This window comes from Pelophylax lessonae (assembly GCF_965119305.1).
Source record: "Pelophylax lessonae genome assembly, chromosome: 2".
In the NCBI taxonomy this organism is placed as follows: Eukaryota; Metazoa; Chordata; class Amphibia; order Anura; family Ranidae; genus Pelophylax; species Pelophylax lessonae.
The window spans coordinates 321402107-321417901 of NC_138769.1; the positions used below are offsets into that span (position 1 = coordinate 321402107).

General features: G+C 45.7%; 1 protein-coding gene across 1 annotated transcript in view; it reads right to left on the bottom strand.

Annotated features, from left to right (window-relative positions):
* Positions 1 to 5100: 5100 nt before the first annotated feature.
* WASF2 (WASP family member 2) overlaps positions 5101 to 15795 on the bottom strand; it is a 118356-nt gene continuing 107661 nt past the window's right edge. Inside the window, exons 8-9 of the mRNA XM_082244370.1 lie at positions 14609 to 15066; positions 5101 to 5433 (exon numbers count right to left, since the gene is read on the bottom strand). Coding sequence (XP_082100496.1) covers positions 5273 to 5433; positions 14609 to 15066 — 619 coding nt within the window. The 3' untranslated portion in view covers positions 5101 to 5272. The remainder of the gene's footprint in view (positions 5434 to 14608; positions 15067 to 15795) is intronic.

Here is a 15795-nt window from a genome sequence, read left to right on the forward strand (position 1 = left end):
ATAGCGGTGGGAAAAGACGCTCAGGCACCACCAGCATATGTGTAATGAGAGGTCACTGGTCATGCACAAGTTTGCGAAAATTCACAGGGCAGGGAAACCTGACCCGACGTCCGGGCACTTCGGAAACCCGAAAGCAGCCCTTGTACTTGACTGAGAGGATTCATCGTCAAGATGGAGTTTCTGTAATGCATGTGCCTAAGCATGTGCCCTCCCCTAAAATGGCGGCCGCGCTAAAACAGCCCCAACTAAGCGTACACACGCGGTCTGGCCACCAAAGGGGACCCTAGGGAGACCCCACACCGCTATGGAGCCCCTCCCAAAACCCCCCAGGTACCACAAGTACCTCACACAGCGCCCTCAGCAGGGCCAGGGAGGCAGGGGAAAAACACCAAGCCAGCCACATGGGGGATCCCACAGAGACCACCAGCCCCGCCGATCCCCTAAGAGTGGGCCCACAAACCCTCCAAAAGTCCCCAGGGACAAGGGGGTATCAGTACTCACCAGTCCAGGGAAGCGGGCACCGCTCTGATACGGGAGACCTCCCACCCTAAGTGGGTGTGCCGTCAGCCAAGGAGGGATGCTGGCAACATGCGGGCCTTCCGGGTTGAGACACCCTCAGCGAAGCGCAGCTCATTCCCATTCCGAAGGGCACAGTCGCTGCGAGGCCTGGACGCACCAGTAACCAGCGACGCTCGTTGGCAGGCTGGGACTCCATAAGGATCTATATTACCCAGTGCGAGGCCCAGCTCTGCAGTCACTTGTAGTCCTCCAGGAAAAAGTCCCTGACTAACTAGTGATAGTGAGAGAAATAAAAACCTATTTTCAGAAGAAAAATACATATCGTCAGAAAAAAAACCGAGACACTAGGTCCCGGCTAGAAAAGCTAGCCTACTCCTACGCTAGGCAGCATAAAACTGAGGACCAGTTGTGAATGGATCAAGATAATGGCTGGGGACGGCCCCCTAAAGGTGTGTCTAGGTATAGAAAAGTTTTGTATTAACATTTTTATCTGCTTAGCTTACTCCAGCAGAGGGCACCATTACCCAATAGTGAAGGCTTATATGGATCGGCGGCGACTGTCAGGAGGACGTAAGAGAAATATGCACTGTTACTGTAAAAATGACACTTGCAGGGAAGGGGTTAAGATTACTGGTGATCAGTGGGTTAAATGTGTCCCTAGGGGCGTGATTCTGTCAGGGGGCGTGGCTTGTGAAGTAATCACAGAGACATGCGATCCTATATAGCAGGATCCCATAGCCTCTGTGATTACTTCAGGGAGAATGACAGACGGCTGTGTTTACATCAGCAGTCTGTCCTTCTCTCTCAGCTGCGGGAGATCGCGAGTGGCCGGTGGCCATCGGAGCCACCTGTCACACGCACTGGCTCCCCAGCTAACGAGCGGGGGCGGGAGCGTGCCGCCGGCGGCGCCCATTTGCCCCCTAGAGTCTCCTGAGCGAGCTACGTAGTAGAACGTTGCTTTGCCCAGGAGCGGCTGCCTGCCGCAGTAAAGCTGCGGCGGGCGGAGCTAAAGTGGTTAAATGCCTTTTCCCTTGGGATGGGTCTGCCTGATGAAGGAGGCAGAGCCTCGGAAACATGTAGTGGCCCATCTCCCTTGCTTGTGTTGGGTTTCCTGCCAGTGGCACGAGTGAGGGCTTGAGACGCTGCTGACATTACTCCTCATGGTGGTCCCTGCCTGTGCCCTACAGCTATCCACCAGTCCATCCAGATTGCTGAAGCTGCCTTGCACACCACACCAGCCATGTGAACAGCACCCAGCAGTTTTACATGTAAATCTGAAATAAACCTGTTTTGTTTTTTAACCCATACTAATCTGGTGTCCTTTTCCATTTTTTTGCATTTCTATGTGGGATTCCCAGACACTTGATGAGGAGCTGCCAGTAATTGTATGTGCCCTCTCTGTCCACCTTTCAACTGACCATCCTGCCATTATATGGACTTTTTATTGCTTGTTCCACTGTGTCAATGAAACGCTGATTTTATTTGTTTCATACAAGTCTGTGTCTGGATAATTTTTGTACTAATGTTTACCTACTAGTGTATGGCCAGTTTAAGGGTTACAGGTAAGGCAAGTGTTAAGAATGGGGGAAGGGGGTGGATGTGCTTAGCATTGAAATCTACCAGTGCTACGCTTTTGGTACATAAAGCCAATATACTGATGTGCCCTTTTCTGTTAACTTTCTCACTCTGTAGAGTGGTGCATGCAAGACAAGTTTTTTTGCTCCCGTAAGATAAAATCTCTTGGTGAATATTCATTACTAGAAGTTTTCATTCGACCAACTGAGACACAGAAACTGATTAATCCCCAATGACTCAAACAAGACAGTATAAGCAAATGAAACATTTTATAAAGTAAATATTAAACAGTGTGGATATATATATATATATATTATACATTTGTTCCAATTGAATACCATTAGCAATCTAAAAAGCAAATTATACAACAAAGAATGGGGATACATAAGACAAAGCATAATTACTTTTTTTTATGGCACCAAGTCCCAATTCACTAGTATTAAGGCACTTATCTTTCTTTCATCGTTTCTAAAGTGTGCATTTCTTGAGAACTTATTGATGAGGCCATTTTGTATACATAAGAAATGTCATGTGCATATATAGAAATACACATACAATTTGTAAAATTATGCTGAAGATCATTGCATAGACTAGCATTCAGAAGGTTGAAATAGATTAGGTCCCTTGCAAGAGATACATGATACTAACAAATTAAACATAATGATTAGGTTTGTTCCCCATTAAATGTTAACTCATATTATGTTGCTCCCTTTTGGCACAGGCAGTTTATCCCATTAGACTATTTGTCATAAGGGTATATATTCCCCACAAGGGCAGCAGAATATTAACAAAATATATTTCTATATAGTTATACTTTCTGAGAAGCAAGAATTAAGAATATACTATAGATCTATTATAGACATAGGTGTGTGTGAGCGTGCATGTGTATATATGTTGACAGAGAGATACAGTACACACTTTAATGTAATCAATAATAACTGTATAGCCTAGTCTCATACCTGCCCCTCAGAAATGTACTCATTTCCGCATTATTAATTCAATATACTTATCTCACTGCATTACATTCATTCATGACACACTCACAGTCACTCATTGAAAAAGTGCCCAGGAAACTGTCCAGGGGAGGGGGGTGGGGAAGAGGAGGCACCAGCTTTAAAAAAGTCACTCTTTGGCCATTCACAAATTTTGCAAGTAGTGATTTAAATCAAACTTGTAATTTAAAAAATTGGATCCAATTTTACTAGTATTTGAAATGCAAGATGCCCCCATATGGGTGTGAAAGTGTTACCCTGAATGCGAAGGAATCCAATCCTTTAAGCATGCTTTTCAGGTTTATCACTGCCATTTGTCATCTCTCCCCTTCCCCCCATAATGGTCACCACAATTTGAGAGAGAAACTGCATTTGTCTAGACTTTCTAGCAGGATGCCTCTTCTACAGACCACTAAGCGGTTTCCTGCTTAGTTTCAATAATAGAAACATGCAGGCCTTTGTCTTCTCAGTGGGCTTTGCTTTATGGAATAGGCCAGGGGAGAGTGGAGTTGTGCATCAAAAGTCAAGATTACTGTCTTCTTTGGGTAACTGTAAGCACATAAAGTAAAACTGGAATGCATCATTTAGTGATGGGCTAATTTTATTGAAGGCACCATTATTTTATTAAAGCTGAATTCTTGGTAGATGGAAGATTATGCATAAATGCAGTGACCAGTTGCCCCTTGCAGCTGGGCAGTGCAGACGTAATGCAGCCCTATGCCTACACACTATCTCTACTTTCTGAGCTCTGGCTGCATATTCCTGCCCCTCTTCCCCTGCCGGGCTCCAAAGAGATGTAAAAAAATGATTGAAGTGGCATTCCTTGAAGTGATACACAGGCAGAGAAGGTGGGGGCAGAGAGGGAAAGACCCAATGGAAACCAGGTAAAATTTAAAACTATGGTGGCAGTATGTAATCTTGAGCACATTCGCTCATAGTTGCTGCTGGCTGAGTAACAGAACACTGAACTGCTCACTATAATTTAAAATAAACTAAAAGCCAACATTAGTCTGCCTCCTGTCCAGAGGCTTCCATACAGTTTATTGTCTGGCTTCTATGTTCCCTATCATTAGGAAGTTACCTCTGTGCTTCATACAGGAGTTCCTCCGGCCCCTTCATTCAGAAGTTTGACAATCTGTATCTGACTAAAATGACTAGAGTAGTTTCTGTCCTGCAGCACAGAGGTAAATTCACGCAGACAGGGAATACAGAAGCTGAGCAATAAACTATGATTAGCTCATGCAGTGTAGTAGATGGTTTTATTTTTTGTACATAAATGAAAGCAGCTACAACGAGGAGAACTTTAAAGCTTAGTCATCAGATACACACATGCAAAATATCTCAGCTCCCTCAGTGCCAGCCTTTGGACTTCCGACAGCTCCTGGACACCCTAAGGTAATGATATAGTGTGGCCAGCAGATCCCTCCTCCTCCTGGCTGATGAAGTTGCAAAGATTTTTAGAGCTCTCTAATGACATCACATGACATAAGACGACAAAGATCACTCTACAAAAAAAAAGGCAAGTTAAATATTCCTGCCTGGTCATGCTTTTGGGAGCACGAGACAGGTTTGGGGCTGTATTCAATATATACCTAGAATTCAGCTTTAATGTAAATAGATTAGGTTTGTTCTGTTAGGAGGCACAGTAAGGTCCCAAAAAGCTCAAGTTTGGAAAGGATCACTTTAAATGTTCCAAATGAACTGGATCAGTTGCATAGCATTGTAAAGCCCGTACAAAAGCAATTCCTACATTAATTTATGAGCTGGAAAATCAATAATTTCACAGCATATGCAAGTCAGTTGTATCTACTTGATGTGGAAATTGCATTTTACTCCTTATACACGGTAAACTGTGTAACAAAGTATATACGCTTTCCACCTGGAGTACTACAATTAAGGGTAAGTAATGTCCTGTTTGGTCAGAATATGTTTTTATTCCATACATATGTATTGTTTCTGGAAGTATCACTGAATAAAAAAAAAAAAAGAGAATCACTTTATCCCAAGTAAATATATGTGTCAAAGCTATACTAATAAAAGAGGAGAGCATAGGTCAACATGTTACTCCACCAGTGGCAAGCTCACACCACTGGAATAAATAACTAAACAATTGCAGTGTCTTGTGCGTAGCTCATAAAGACTCTGCAAACCCTTGGGTTTCCCCTCCATTCCAAATCTTCATGAGCTTAATCAGACCAGTCATCCTCATCGAATTCTGAAGAGTCATCCTCAGAGTCACTGTATTCCACAGCTATACGACGAGACAGGATAGTGGCCACATCATTACCTCCAATATCTCGTTTCTCATGCTCCAACTGCTCCTGCTCCACTTTGCGCAGTTGGAAACCTAGAAAGCATAAGTACAACAAGATATAAATGGAGGATCATAAAAAGGTATCAAGAAATGCACATTACTTCTAAATAAAAACTATGGCTAAAAATCACTGATGTATAAAGGTGGAATGCGCATTATAAACAACTAGGAATTGAACAGTAAAGAGTTGCACAAAAAAAAAAAAAAAAAAACACAAAGCTACATGTGAATAACCCTGAACAGCAGAATCTGAAGATCATTAGTAATTATTTTGTATCAGAATTAGAATATACCCTTGGTTTATTTTGGAAACTGCTGCCATCCTCTAGTGTACCATGTACAAATGATAATTGCAGATAACCCCAAGGCATTTAAGAAGGAAAATACAGATTATCCTTTAATACTGTTTTCATGACAGCTCAACAGTGGGATCATCTATCCCTGCCTAATTAACAGACATGAGAGGTTAAAAACATCCCTCATTACCCTTAACCTTTTGTGTATTCCAAATAACCTAACAAGAACCATTATGAAAAATTAGTTAGCAAAAACGAATTAAAAAAATTATATAAAAGAGTAATACTGGGGTACTGTCATGAAGTCTTGTGTACTTCAAGGAATCGGCAGCTTCCACTTCTCTACTGTGAGAGACCAGTGAAACTCCATTCAGCCACACTCTTCCAAAGTGTCTGTCTGTGCCATCTGCTGGCCATATGCAGAATTGAGTGCTGGTAAGGCATAGGCATGCCACAGAATAATTGGAGCCAAATTAAAATTCTGCCTGGCGCACCTGCCATTATCTGAGCAAAAAAAAAAAATAGAGTTTTGGACTTACAGTATAATACTTTAGTTGCATACAGTACAGGACACAGGCTCTTTAATTATTATGAGTGGATTGTATGCAGCTACCTTCTGGCAACTGAACACTGGGGAAAAAAAAGAAGGCTGCTGAGATTACACCTATATAACTCCTCCCACTCCGAGCTAGCACCAGTTTTGTAGCAAACAATAGGGAGATAGGGAAGGGACCTGTGTCCTGTACTATGCTCCATAAAACAGATTTTACTAGCAAGGCAAAAATCCTATCTTCTTAGTTGTACAGTATAAGGCACAGGACCTTTACCTGCTTCCCGACCAGCTGCCATAGTTTAACTGCGGCAGGTTGGCTCTATTACGCCAGACAACGTACCTGTACGTAGTTTCGTGTAACAGATAGTGGGGGTGGCAAGAGGGGGAGCCAATCAGTGGGTCCGGCAGACGCGATGTCCGCCGGCCACCTGCGATTGCTCCCCATGGAGACAGAACGGCGGTTTGTCGATGTAAACAAGGCAGATCGCTGTTCTGTCAGAGATAAACAAAGGGATCCTGTGTTCCTACTATTTAGGAACACAGGCCTCTGTGTTCATCCAGTGAGTACAACCCCCATACAGTTAGAAAGCACTCCTTAGGAGCACACCTAACCCTTAATCGCCCCTGGTGTTAACCCCTTCCCTGCCAGTGTCATTAGTACAGTAACTGTACATATTTTTAGCACTGATTACTGTATTACAAAGGCAAGAACACCCCCTTTGGGTGGGACTATGTAGGCTACCACACATCCAGTAAGTATAAAAATATAATTTTTTCAGTCTATTAACCACTTTAATGCCGGAAGGATTTGCCCCCTTCCTGACCAGGCCCTATTTTGCGATTTGGCACTGCGTTACTTTAACGGACAATTGTGCCGTCATGCGACGCTGTACCCAAACAAAATTTACATTCTTTTTTTCCCACAAATAGAGCTTTCTTTTGGTGGTATTTGATTACCTCTGCAAATTTTATTTTTTGCACTATAAACAAAAAAAAAAAGCGTAAATTTTGAAAAAAAATATGGGATTTTTTACTTACCATAAAATCCATTTCTCTGAGTCCATCGACGGACATAGCTGCTGCTTTAAATCATAGACGGATGGGTAATAAGCCCCTCCCACTAGGAGTGACCAGGTAGAGCCAAAGGCTTTGACACACCCAGGGGGGTTATTTATTATTACCCCTGGCCTCACCGTTGCATCTTTAGTTTAGTTGCAAGCAGTGAACAACCACCAAAACCCAACTCTTCAGAGAAAAAAGGGGTGGGAGCTACGGCCTTCGGTGGACTCAGAGAAATGGAAATGGGTCAGTAAAAAAATCCCACTGACGGACGTTTTGTCCACCGACGGACGTAGCTGATGCTTTAAATCATAGACGGATGGGACGTCCAAAAGCAGTAACAACTGAGGGGTTGGGAAATAAACTTTAAAGAATGCAATTCCCAAGGCTAACAAAGCCAACTATATAACATGGAGCCCAACAGGCAACAACTGGGGCTCAATTGTAGCAAAACCACAAAGGAGAAGGAAAAGTAAACTACTCCTTAAATGGCGGCCTGCAAAACCTTGCGGCCAAAGGATGCATCCGAGGATGCCAACACATCCACTCTGCAAATCTGCATCACTGACGCCTGATGGCGGAAAGCCCAAGAGGCACTCAACCTTGCGTAGAGTGAGCCGTGACAGAGATGGTCACCGCCGACGCAGCCTGACCCTTACGGGGTCCATCCGTATTCACAAACAGAGAGTCCGACTTACGAAAGGACACAGTAGTCTCCAGATACACCCGTATCGCCTGAACCACATCCAAACAATGCAAGGCATTTTCCTTAGGATGTGAAGGTTTCGGACAGAGTGACGGAAACACTAGGTCAGGGATCCTCAAACTACGGCCCTCCAGCTGTTGCCGAACTACACATCCCATGAGGCATTGTAAAACTCTGACATTCACAGACATGACTATGCATGATGGGAATTGTAGTTCCTGAACAACTGGAGGGCCATAGTTTGAAGACCCCTGCACTAGGTCTTCGTTCAGATGGAGGTCTGAAACCACCTTAGGAAGAAACGATGGATTAGGCCAAAACACTACCTTATCCCTGTGTATTACCAGATAAGGAGAGCGGCAAGATAGCGCCGCTAGTTCAGAAACCCTGCACGCAGAGGTGATAGCCACCAAAAAAGCAACTTTCTGCGACAAGGCAAGCAAGGAAATGTGTCTTATGTTGTCGAAAGGAGATTTCTGAAGAACCGATAGAACCAAATTAAGGTCCCAAGGAGGTAACAGAGACCTACTGGGGGGAGCCAAATGGCGAATCCCCTGAAGAAACGTACGAATCAAAGAGTGCGTAGCCAAAAGGCGTTGGAAGTACACAGCCAAGGCCGAGATCTGACACTTAAGAGTGCCCAACGCCAAATGTTGGTCAACCCCTTTCTGTAGAAAGATCAGGATCCTGCTGATAGCAAGGGATCTAGGATGCAGCTTCAGTGATTCGCACCAAGCAATGTACGCTTTTCACGTACGATGATAAATCTTCTGAGAAGTTGACTTCCTAGCCTTGAGTAAGGGAGGGATCACAGAATCGGACAGACCCCTGTCCTTTAACACCTGGCTCTCAACTGCCAAGCCGTTAAAGCCAGCAACTGTAAAGACGGATGGAAGATCTTTCCGCAGAGGAAGTGTCCACGGACCTGCGACCTTCAGCCGAATCACGTCGGTGTACCAGGATCTCCAGGGCCAATCTGGAGCCATCAGAATTACCGGAATCCCCTCCAATTTGACCCTGCGTAGCAGACAAGATAAAGGTTTCAGCTAAGAAAACGCATAAATTAGCCCGTACTGGTTCCAGGGAGCCAACAGGGCGTCTACTGCATTGGCCAAAGGCGCTCTGGACCGAGCCACAAACTTTGAAACTTTTGTTTTGTCTGGAGGCGAACAGGTCCACATCCGGGGTCCCCCACTGGAGACACAGCTGGTGGAACACTTGTGGATGCAGAGACCACTCTCCCTGATCCTGGGTTTGGCGACTCCGGTAATCCGCTGGCCAATTGTATATGCCGGGAATGTACACGGCGGACAGGGCTGCAATGTAGTCCTCTGCCCAGCGCAGGATCTCGACTACCTCCAGAGCCAACAGGGCACTCCTGGTGCCCCCTTGATGAGTGACATATGCCATGGCCGTGACATTGTCAGACTGGACTCGGTCAGAACAACCCTTGATATTGTCCGTCTGGTGGAACAGGCTCAAGGTGATTGCTCTCAGTTCCAGAACGTTGATCGGGAGCTTGGACTCATCCAACGTCCAGGTCCCTTGAACATTCAGGGTGCCAAGCACTCCCCCCCCCCCCCCAACCGGTCAGACAGGCATCTGTCGTCACCACCGTCCAGAATACTGGAAGGAAGGATTTCCCGTGGAGAAGATTCGGAGAGCTGAGCCACTAATTCAAAGAGTCCTTGGATCTCTGACTCAAACTAATCAGACTGTCCAGGGATAGAGGATCTTTGTACCATTTGACAAGGATCTACTGTTGCAAAAGTCTTGTGTGGGCCTGAGCATATGGTATGGCCTCGGAGGAGGACACCATCAGGCCCAGCACCTGCATAGATGACCTGAGAAACACCAGATCACAAGCCAGCAGCGACAGAATCGCTTCCCTTAACTTCTGTAACTTCACAGGAGGTAGAAATACCTTTGTCGAAGCCAAATCTAGGATCATCCCTAGATACTCCATTCTGGTTGTTGGAACCAGGGCAGATTTCTGAAGGTTGAGATTCCAACTGAACTGCTTCAGAGTGTGAATGGTCACCTCCAAAGCCCGGTCCAATGTCAGACGAGTCCGCTCGGGGAAGATCGTCCAGGTACCCCAGAATCGCTATTTCTCTCTGTCGTAGCAGAGCCAGGATAGGGGCTAACACCTTGGTGAAGACGCTGGGAGCAGAGGCGAGACCAAATGGTAATGCCATAATTTGAAAATGGTCCTTGCCCACCGCAAAGCGGAGGAATCGTTGATTACCCTGGCAAATAGGGACATGGAGATAGGCATCCTTGATATAGATCGAGGCCAGCAGGCCCCCTTGATGCAAGAACGCCACCACTGACCGCAGGGACTCCATGTGAAATTTCTGGACGCGCACAAAGCGGTTCAGAGTTTTGAGGTCCAAGATTGGACGCAATTTGCCCTCCTTCCTTGGAACGGTAAACAGATTCGAATAGAACCCTCAAAAGTATTCCTGATAAGGAACTGGTACAATCACGCCTTGTGACAGCATATCCCGAATCGCTTCCTGCAGCCCCGCAAGGCGGTCTGGGGACAGCTAAAGATTGGAGGGAAAAAATCTGTCTGGCGGATGGGAACAAAACTATCTTGCACCCGGACTGAATTACCTCGTGGACACACCTGTCGTACAACAGAGATGTCCAAGGATCCGGGAAGAAACAAAGACGTCCCCCCACCCCTGAAATGGGTGGGGGCGCCCCTTCAGGCAGAAGGGGTTTGCTTGGAGGTGCTGGGGGCAGAGGATTTTGGCTTACCAGCCCACCGCTTCCCGTGAGGAAGGAGTGTGCTCTTTCCCCCAGTGACCATCTTGATCAAGTCATCCAAGGAGGAACCAAAAAGGCGATCACCCTGAAAGGGAAGATCTGCCAAAAGCTTTTAGCCAGATCGCATGTCTGATGAACACACTTACCACTGAAGCTTTGGCTGCAAGCGGCAGAACGTCCAGGTTAGCATTGCATACAAATTGCAGAGTCTGCGATATTTGGTCAGCGAGTTCCAGGGCAGATGACGGTAATGGGGTTACCGCCACTGCCTCTCTCAGAGCCTTTACCCATTCAAACATAGTCTGAGAGACTAGAATGGTAGTCAGGGCAGGCCTGAGATTAGCTCCCACTATTGTATACAGGTGTCGGGATAAGACCTCAATACGTCTGTCAACCGGATCAGGGAGAGATGAGGATTCTGCCACCGGTAAGACCGTGGCCTTGTGAATACTGCATATCTGAGGGTCCACCTGAGGGAGGACCGTCCATTTGCGTAAGATCTCTTCTTCAAACGGGTAGCGTCTAGCCAAACGTTTGGGAACTGTAATCGTGTGATTAAGTCACCGCCATTGTTCCTGCACTAAGGCAGACAGGACTTCAGGACAAGGGAAAACCTTGGCCGATTCCTTTGCCCTGAGGGATCCAAAGGATACCGAGGCTCCTTGAGATTTATAAATCGCATCCTTGATTTTCAGGGTGTCCCTCACTGAGGATATGAAAGCATCTACCAGCGCCTTTTCCTGAGCCAAGGCGGGTGTGGAAACATCCTCTTCCATGTCAGAAAGCTCTGAATGCGGGGACGCATCCTCCAAAAGGGGGTCTGCGTCGCCGGCAACCATATCGGCCTCAGAATCTGAGGACTGAGATGAGACAAGCGAGGGCCGAGGGTGTTTCTTAGTAAATGCTGCCGCAATAACTTTGTCCATTTTTCTGGACATTTCTTGCATCACAGACAATAAAGTCACATCCTGAGCATCAGAAGCTGGCCTCAACGATACATCGGGGGTCGCAGACGAACTTGGGGAATCCATGTTAGGCATATGACCAAACAGTAGCGTTGCACAGTAAGAATGTAAAGAGCAGACGGGGAAACAACGGAACCTGCACTGCAATGGGTAAACAGAAGCTTCTCCTGAAAACAGGAGCAATGGCCTAAGAGGGAGCAATCCACGCCCAATCACCAAATATTAACGACCCTGAGGTTAAGTGAGGTTACAAAGGCACCACAGGTTCCAGCAAGTCCGCCGCTACCGGCGTGCACTGCACCTTTAAGAGGCGATCGTGATGCATGCAGCGCTACTCCGGGGGATAATCCTAAGCCCCCTAAAGGCCTGAAACCCCTCTGAAGATGAAAAGGTGAAGTCCAGGGTAATTAAACAACTTTAGAGTAGTCACCACATGGAGAAAACAGCAAGGTCCATCAGCAGCATGGAGAAGTAGAAGGATACGCCCCCGCCCACAAGAGCCAGAAGCTCCTGTGCGGTTTTGTCTCCAGCTCCACAAAATGGCCACTGGCATTACAGTGATAGGGATACCCAGGCAGGCTGCTGAGGCCTGTTAAGGCTGCAGGCCACGGCAAAATGACGGCTCCGCGCCGATGAGCACGTGACCTTGGGCCCTGGTGGGGGTCATCCCGGCGGATGAAACCCCCCCAAGGTAGTGGTATGAGGTGCAACCATGTTACCCCCCTCTGAGGCCTCCCCCCCACTACCCGGTATAGCACCTGACACGACTTACATAGGGGACCCCCAACTAAAAGTCTCCCGGGGGTCCGGAGCCCAGGGTAAGGAGAGGTCAGGATAGGAGGGGAAGGTCCCAGGTGACCCCTCATAGTGGAGGAGGGTGGCAGGAGGTATGGGTACCCAAGGGTCCTACTCACCTATGGAGGAGCCCACGTCTGCCACAGGCCCGCTAACCAGACGGGGGGACTGTACTTACCGGACCACGCTGCTGAGGGTGGGCGTCCATCATGACAGACTGCCTCTACACCGCAGTGAGGGCGCTGTCGGCCAAGGGGCACACTGCGACACTGGAAAGTCCTGGTGTGTGCATCTTGGCAGGGTGTTTTACCTGCAGGCCAGTCCCCGTCCGTGGGACTATAGTCGCTATGGAGACCCAGCGCGGAGCTAACGGTCTGCAAGCGCTTGCTGGCACAAACTGCGAGACCGTAAGGCTCTCATATGGCCAGTCCGAAACCCAGCAGGCATTCCACAGGAACTGGAGTCAGCAGCAACAAAAAATAAAATAAATTAAAAAAGGTTCCCTTTAAGACGTTTAAAACAGAGCTAGGACAAAAGGTCCCAGGAGGGAGCTGTTTGGCCACTCCTAAGACCAGGCAGCTAAAACTGAAAATGCGACGGTAAGGCCAGGGGTAATAACCCGGGGATCCCGCCCCCCCCTCCCGGGCATGTCAAAGTCTTTGGCTCTACCTGGTTACTCCTAGTGGGAGGGGCTTATTACCCACCTGTCTATGATTTAAAGCAGCAGCTACGCCCGTCGGTGGACGAAAGAGAAAGCTCTCATATATTCTAAATGATTCCCATAGTAAGTTTCAAATAATCTGGGGGCCTAGAATTCAATATGCCCTGCAAACTACTCATGCCTCAGCTACTTTTAACATTGTGCCCATCATACTATGCCATAACACCCTCTCCCCAAAAGACCTCCCCATCCAGTCCTACCGCCCATTACCCCTTCTTTTTTTGCCTTCACTCTTCCCCTTTCTACTGTACTTCTCTATTCTTCTAAGACTCCCAGGTCTCTTTGCTCATTGAATCTGCTTGACTAGTGTATTGCCTTTTTTTACCAGTGAATTCTGATTAAGTAGAATCTCACAATAGGCTTTACTCACAGACTCTCTAGGCTTCTTTTCATACAATTTTGTAAATAAATTGCCCCTGCACAGACTAATTTTTTAATGCCTGCCTCTTCAAAATATGTAAAACATATTATTACCTGAAAACACTTGCTTTGATATCTTCAAGTAAACCATTGTAGGAAAAAAACAGACACAATATATATATATATATTATATATATAAATAATTTTGGCACCATAAGGTGTCAGTACATAACATATTTCCTTAAAAAAAAAAAAATAACCACCCTTATGAACTCTCCAGAACCACATCACTTGAAACTGGCATGCAAATTCAGACTTCTTGGAAAGTGGAATATAGCCTACCCCTAGGCTATATTCCAGGATCCAATGCTCTGTATCTGGTAATTCTACCCAAATGGCATTGCTATCTGGGAGTCTCCCTTCAGATCCGCTGTGTAAAAGGAAGTGAAACATTTTAACTATTACTAAGGTTATATTTTGGGGTGTAGAGTCTGGCCTCACCAGCTGCATATTGCTGGCTTCACTATGGCAAAGCTTGTGCCGACAGTAAAAACTCATGGTGTGCTGGTTGTGTAATGTCAGCAGTTTTTCACCTATTAGCCAAGTTTCAGTATTATTTATGCATTATTAATTGTTATTATTTATGCATTTCTTAAATCTCAAATGAAGCAAGAGGTGAGAAGCAGCAAAGAGAGAGAGAGCGAAATCAGGGAAGTAAGCACTCTCTCTAGGCATTTGACAGCTGAAATTCTCCTAAACTTAAATTTCTACTTTATGTAGGCAATAACCTACTATCTGGAATAGGGAGTTGAACTGTTCTGGGATTGTATTTATATGAAATGGATTATTCTTTACAGATAATCATGATCCTAGGATCATGCAAGATTCACTACAGATTATTTATTTTGCATTAAAGAATATTTCTACTATAATACCATTGTCATACAATATCAAACAATTACAGAAACATTTAAATACCTTGACGGATTGCAGACAAAAGGTCGCTTCTTGGATCGTTCACTGGTGGCAGGCTGGTTTTTGCTTTTGGTGTTAAAGGTTCTCCTTCTGTTTTGGGAACAGATGGGGGAGGAGGAGGACCAGGAGGTGGTGGACCAGGTGGTGGTGGTGGTGGGGGAGGTGGAGGTGGGCCTCCAGCAGGAGGAGCTGGAGGAGGAACGGGGGATGCAGGAGCATAATCCATCACTGAAGGCACAGGAGGGGGAGGAGGAGCAGGAAAACCAGGCATAGGAGGGCATGCTGGTGGACTTGGGGGAGGAAGGTAGGAAGGGTCTGGGAATATTCCAGCTGGAGGTGGTGGTGGAGGAGCCAGAGGAGGGGAAATCATGGGTCTTCCACCAATTGGAGAACTTATGGGAGGTGCTGGAGGTGGGTGGGCTGGGCTGACTAAGCTTGTTCGATTAGTAGTTCCAGGTGAGCTGATGGTGTAAATAAAACTTTAGTTATTTTTAGGCTGTAATTATTGATTTTACGCACTTCAGCAATTTGTCAAAATCTAAAGCTGGGTACACTAGTAGAATTTCTAATGAAAAGTTGTCAGAACATTTGAACCTTGTTTGAAAGTAGTTCAAGTTTTCCTTTGCTTTTAACATTTGAATTTGGAATGAATGGATTTTACCAAACAAAAACCACATACACTATTAGAAATTCGTACACTACAAAAAATGTTTCAGTCTTGCTGCTACCAATTTTCTCACTACAATTTTCTCAAAATGAATGTTGGGTTTGACCTCACTAATAATTAGAAAAACGAATAAACATTCTTGCAAAAAAAAAAAAAAAACATAGAATGAAATTCTACTAATGTATAACCAGCTTAAGAAACATAGCTGCTCAAGGCTAAATTGTTCCAAATAAAAACAGCTAAAACAGGGTGATAGAAGGCTTTTCCAGGTATAACAGGTATAATACACTTTATCAAGTATAACCTAACCAATTAGTTCACAAAAAACACATGCGAATGGTATATCTTGCTTCCTCCTATAGAGTACACGGATTGGTTAGCATTGAGTACATCTGTCTCCAGTGACTATAACCGTCTATCTAGTGAAGTATTAATAAGGACAGCATAACGTGGTACCATGGATGACTGCATGAATGTATGTGCAAAATATGGCACCTACTGAAAATAACAGAACATGGTTTTC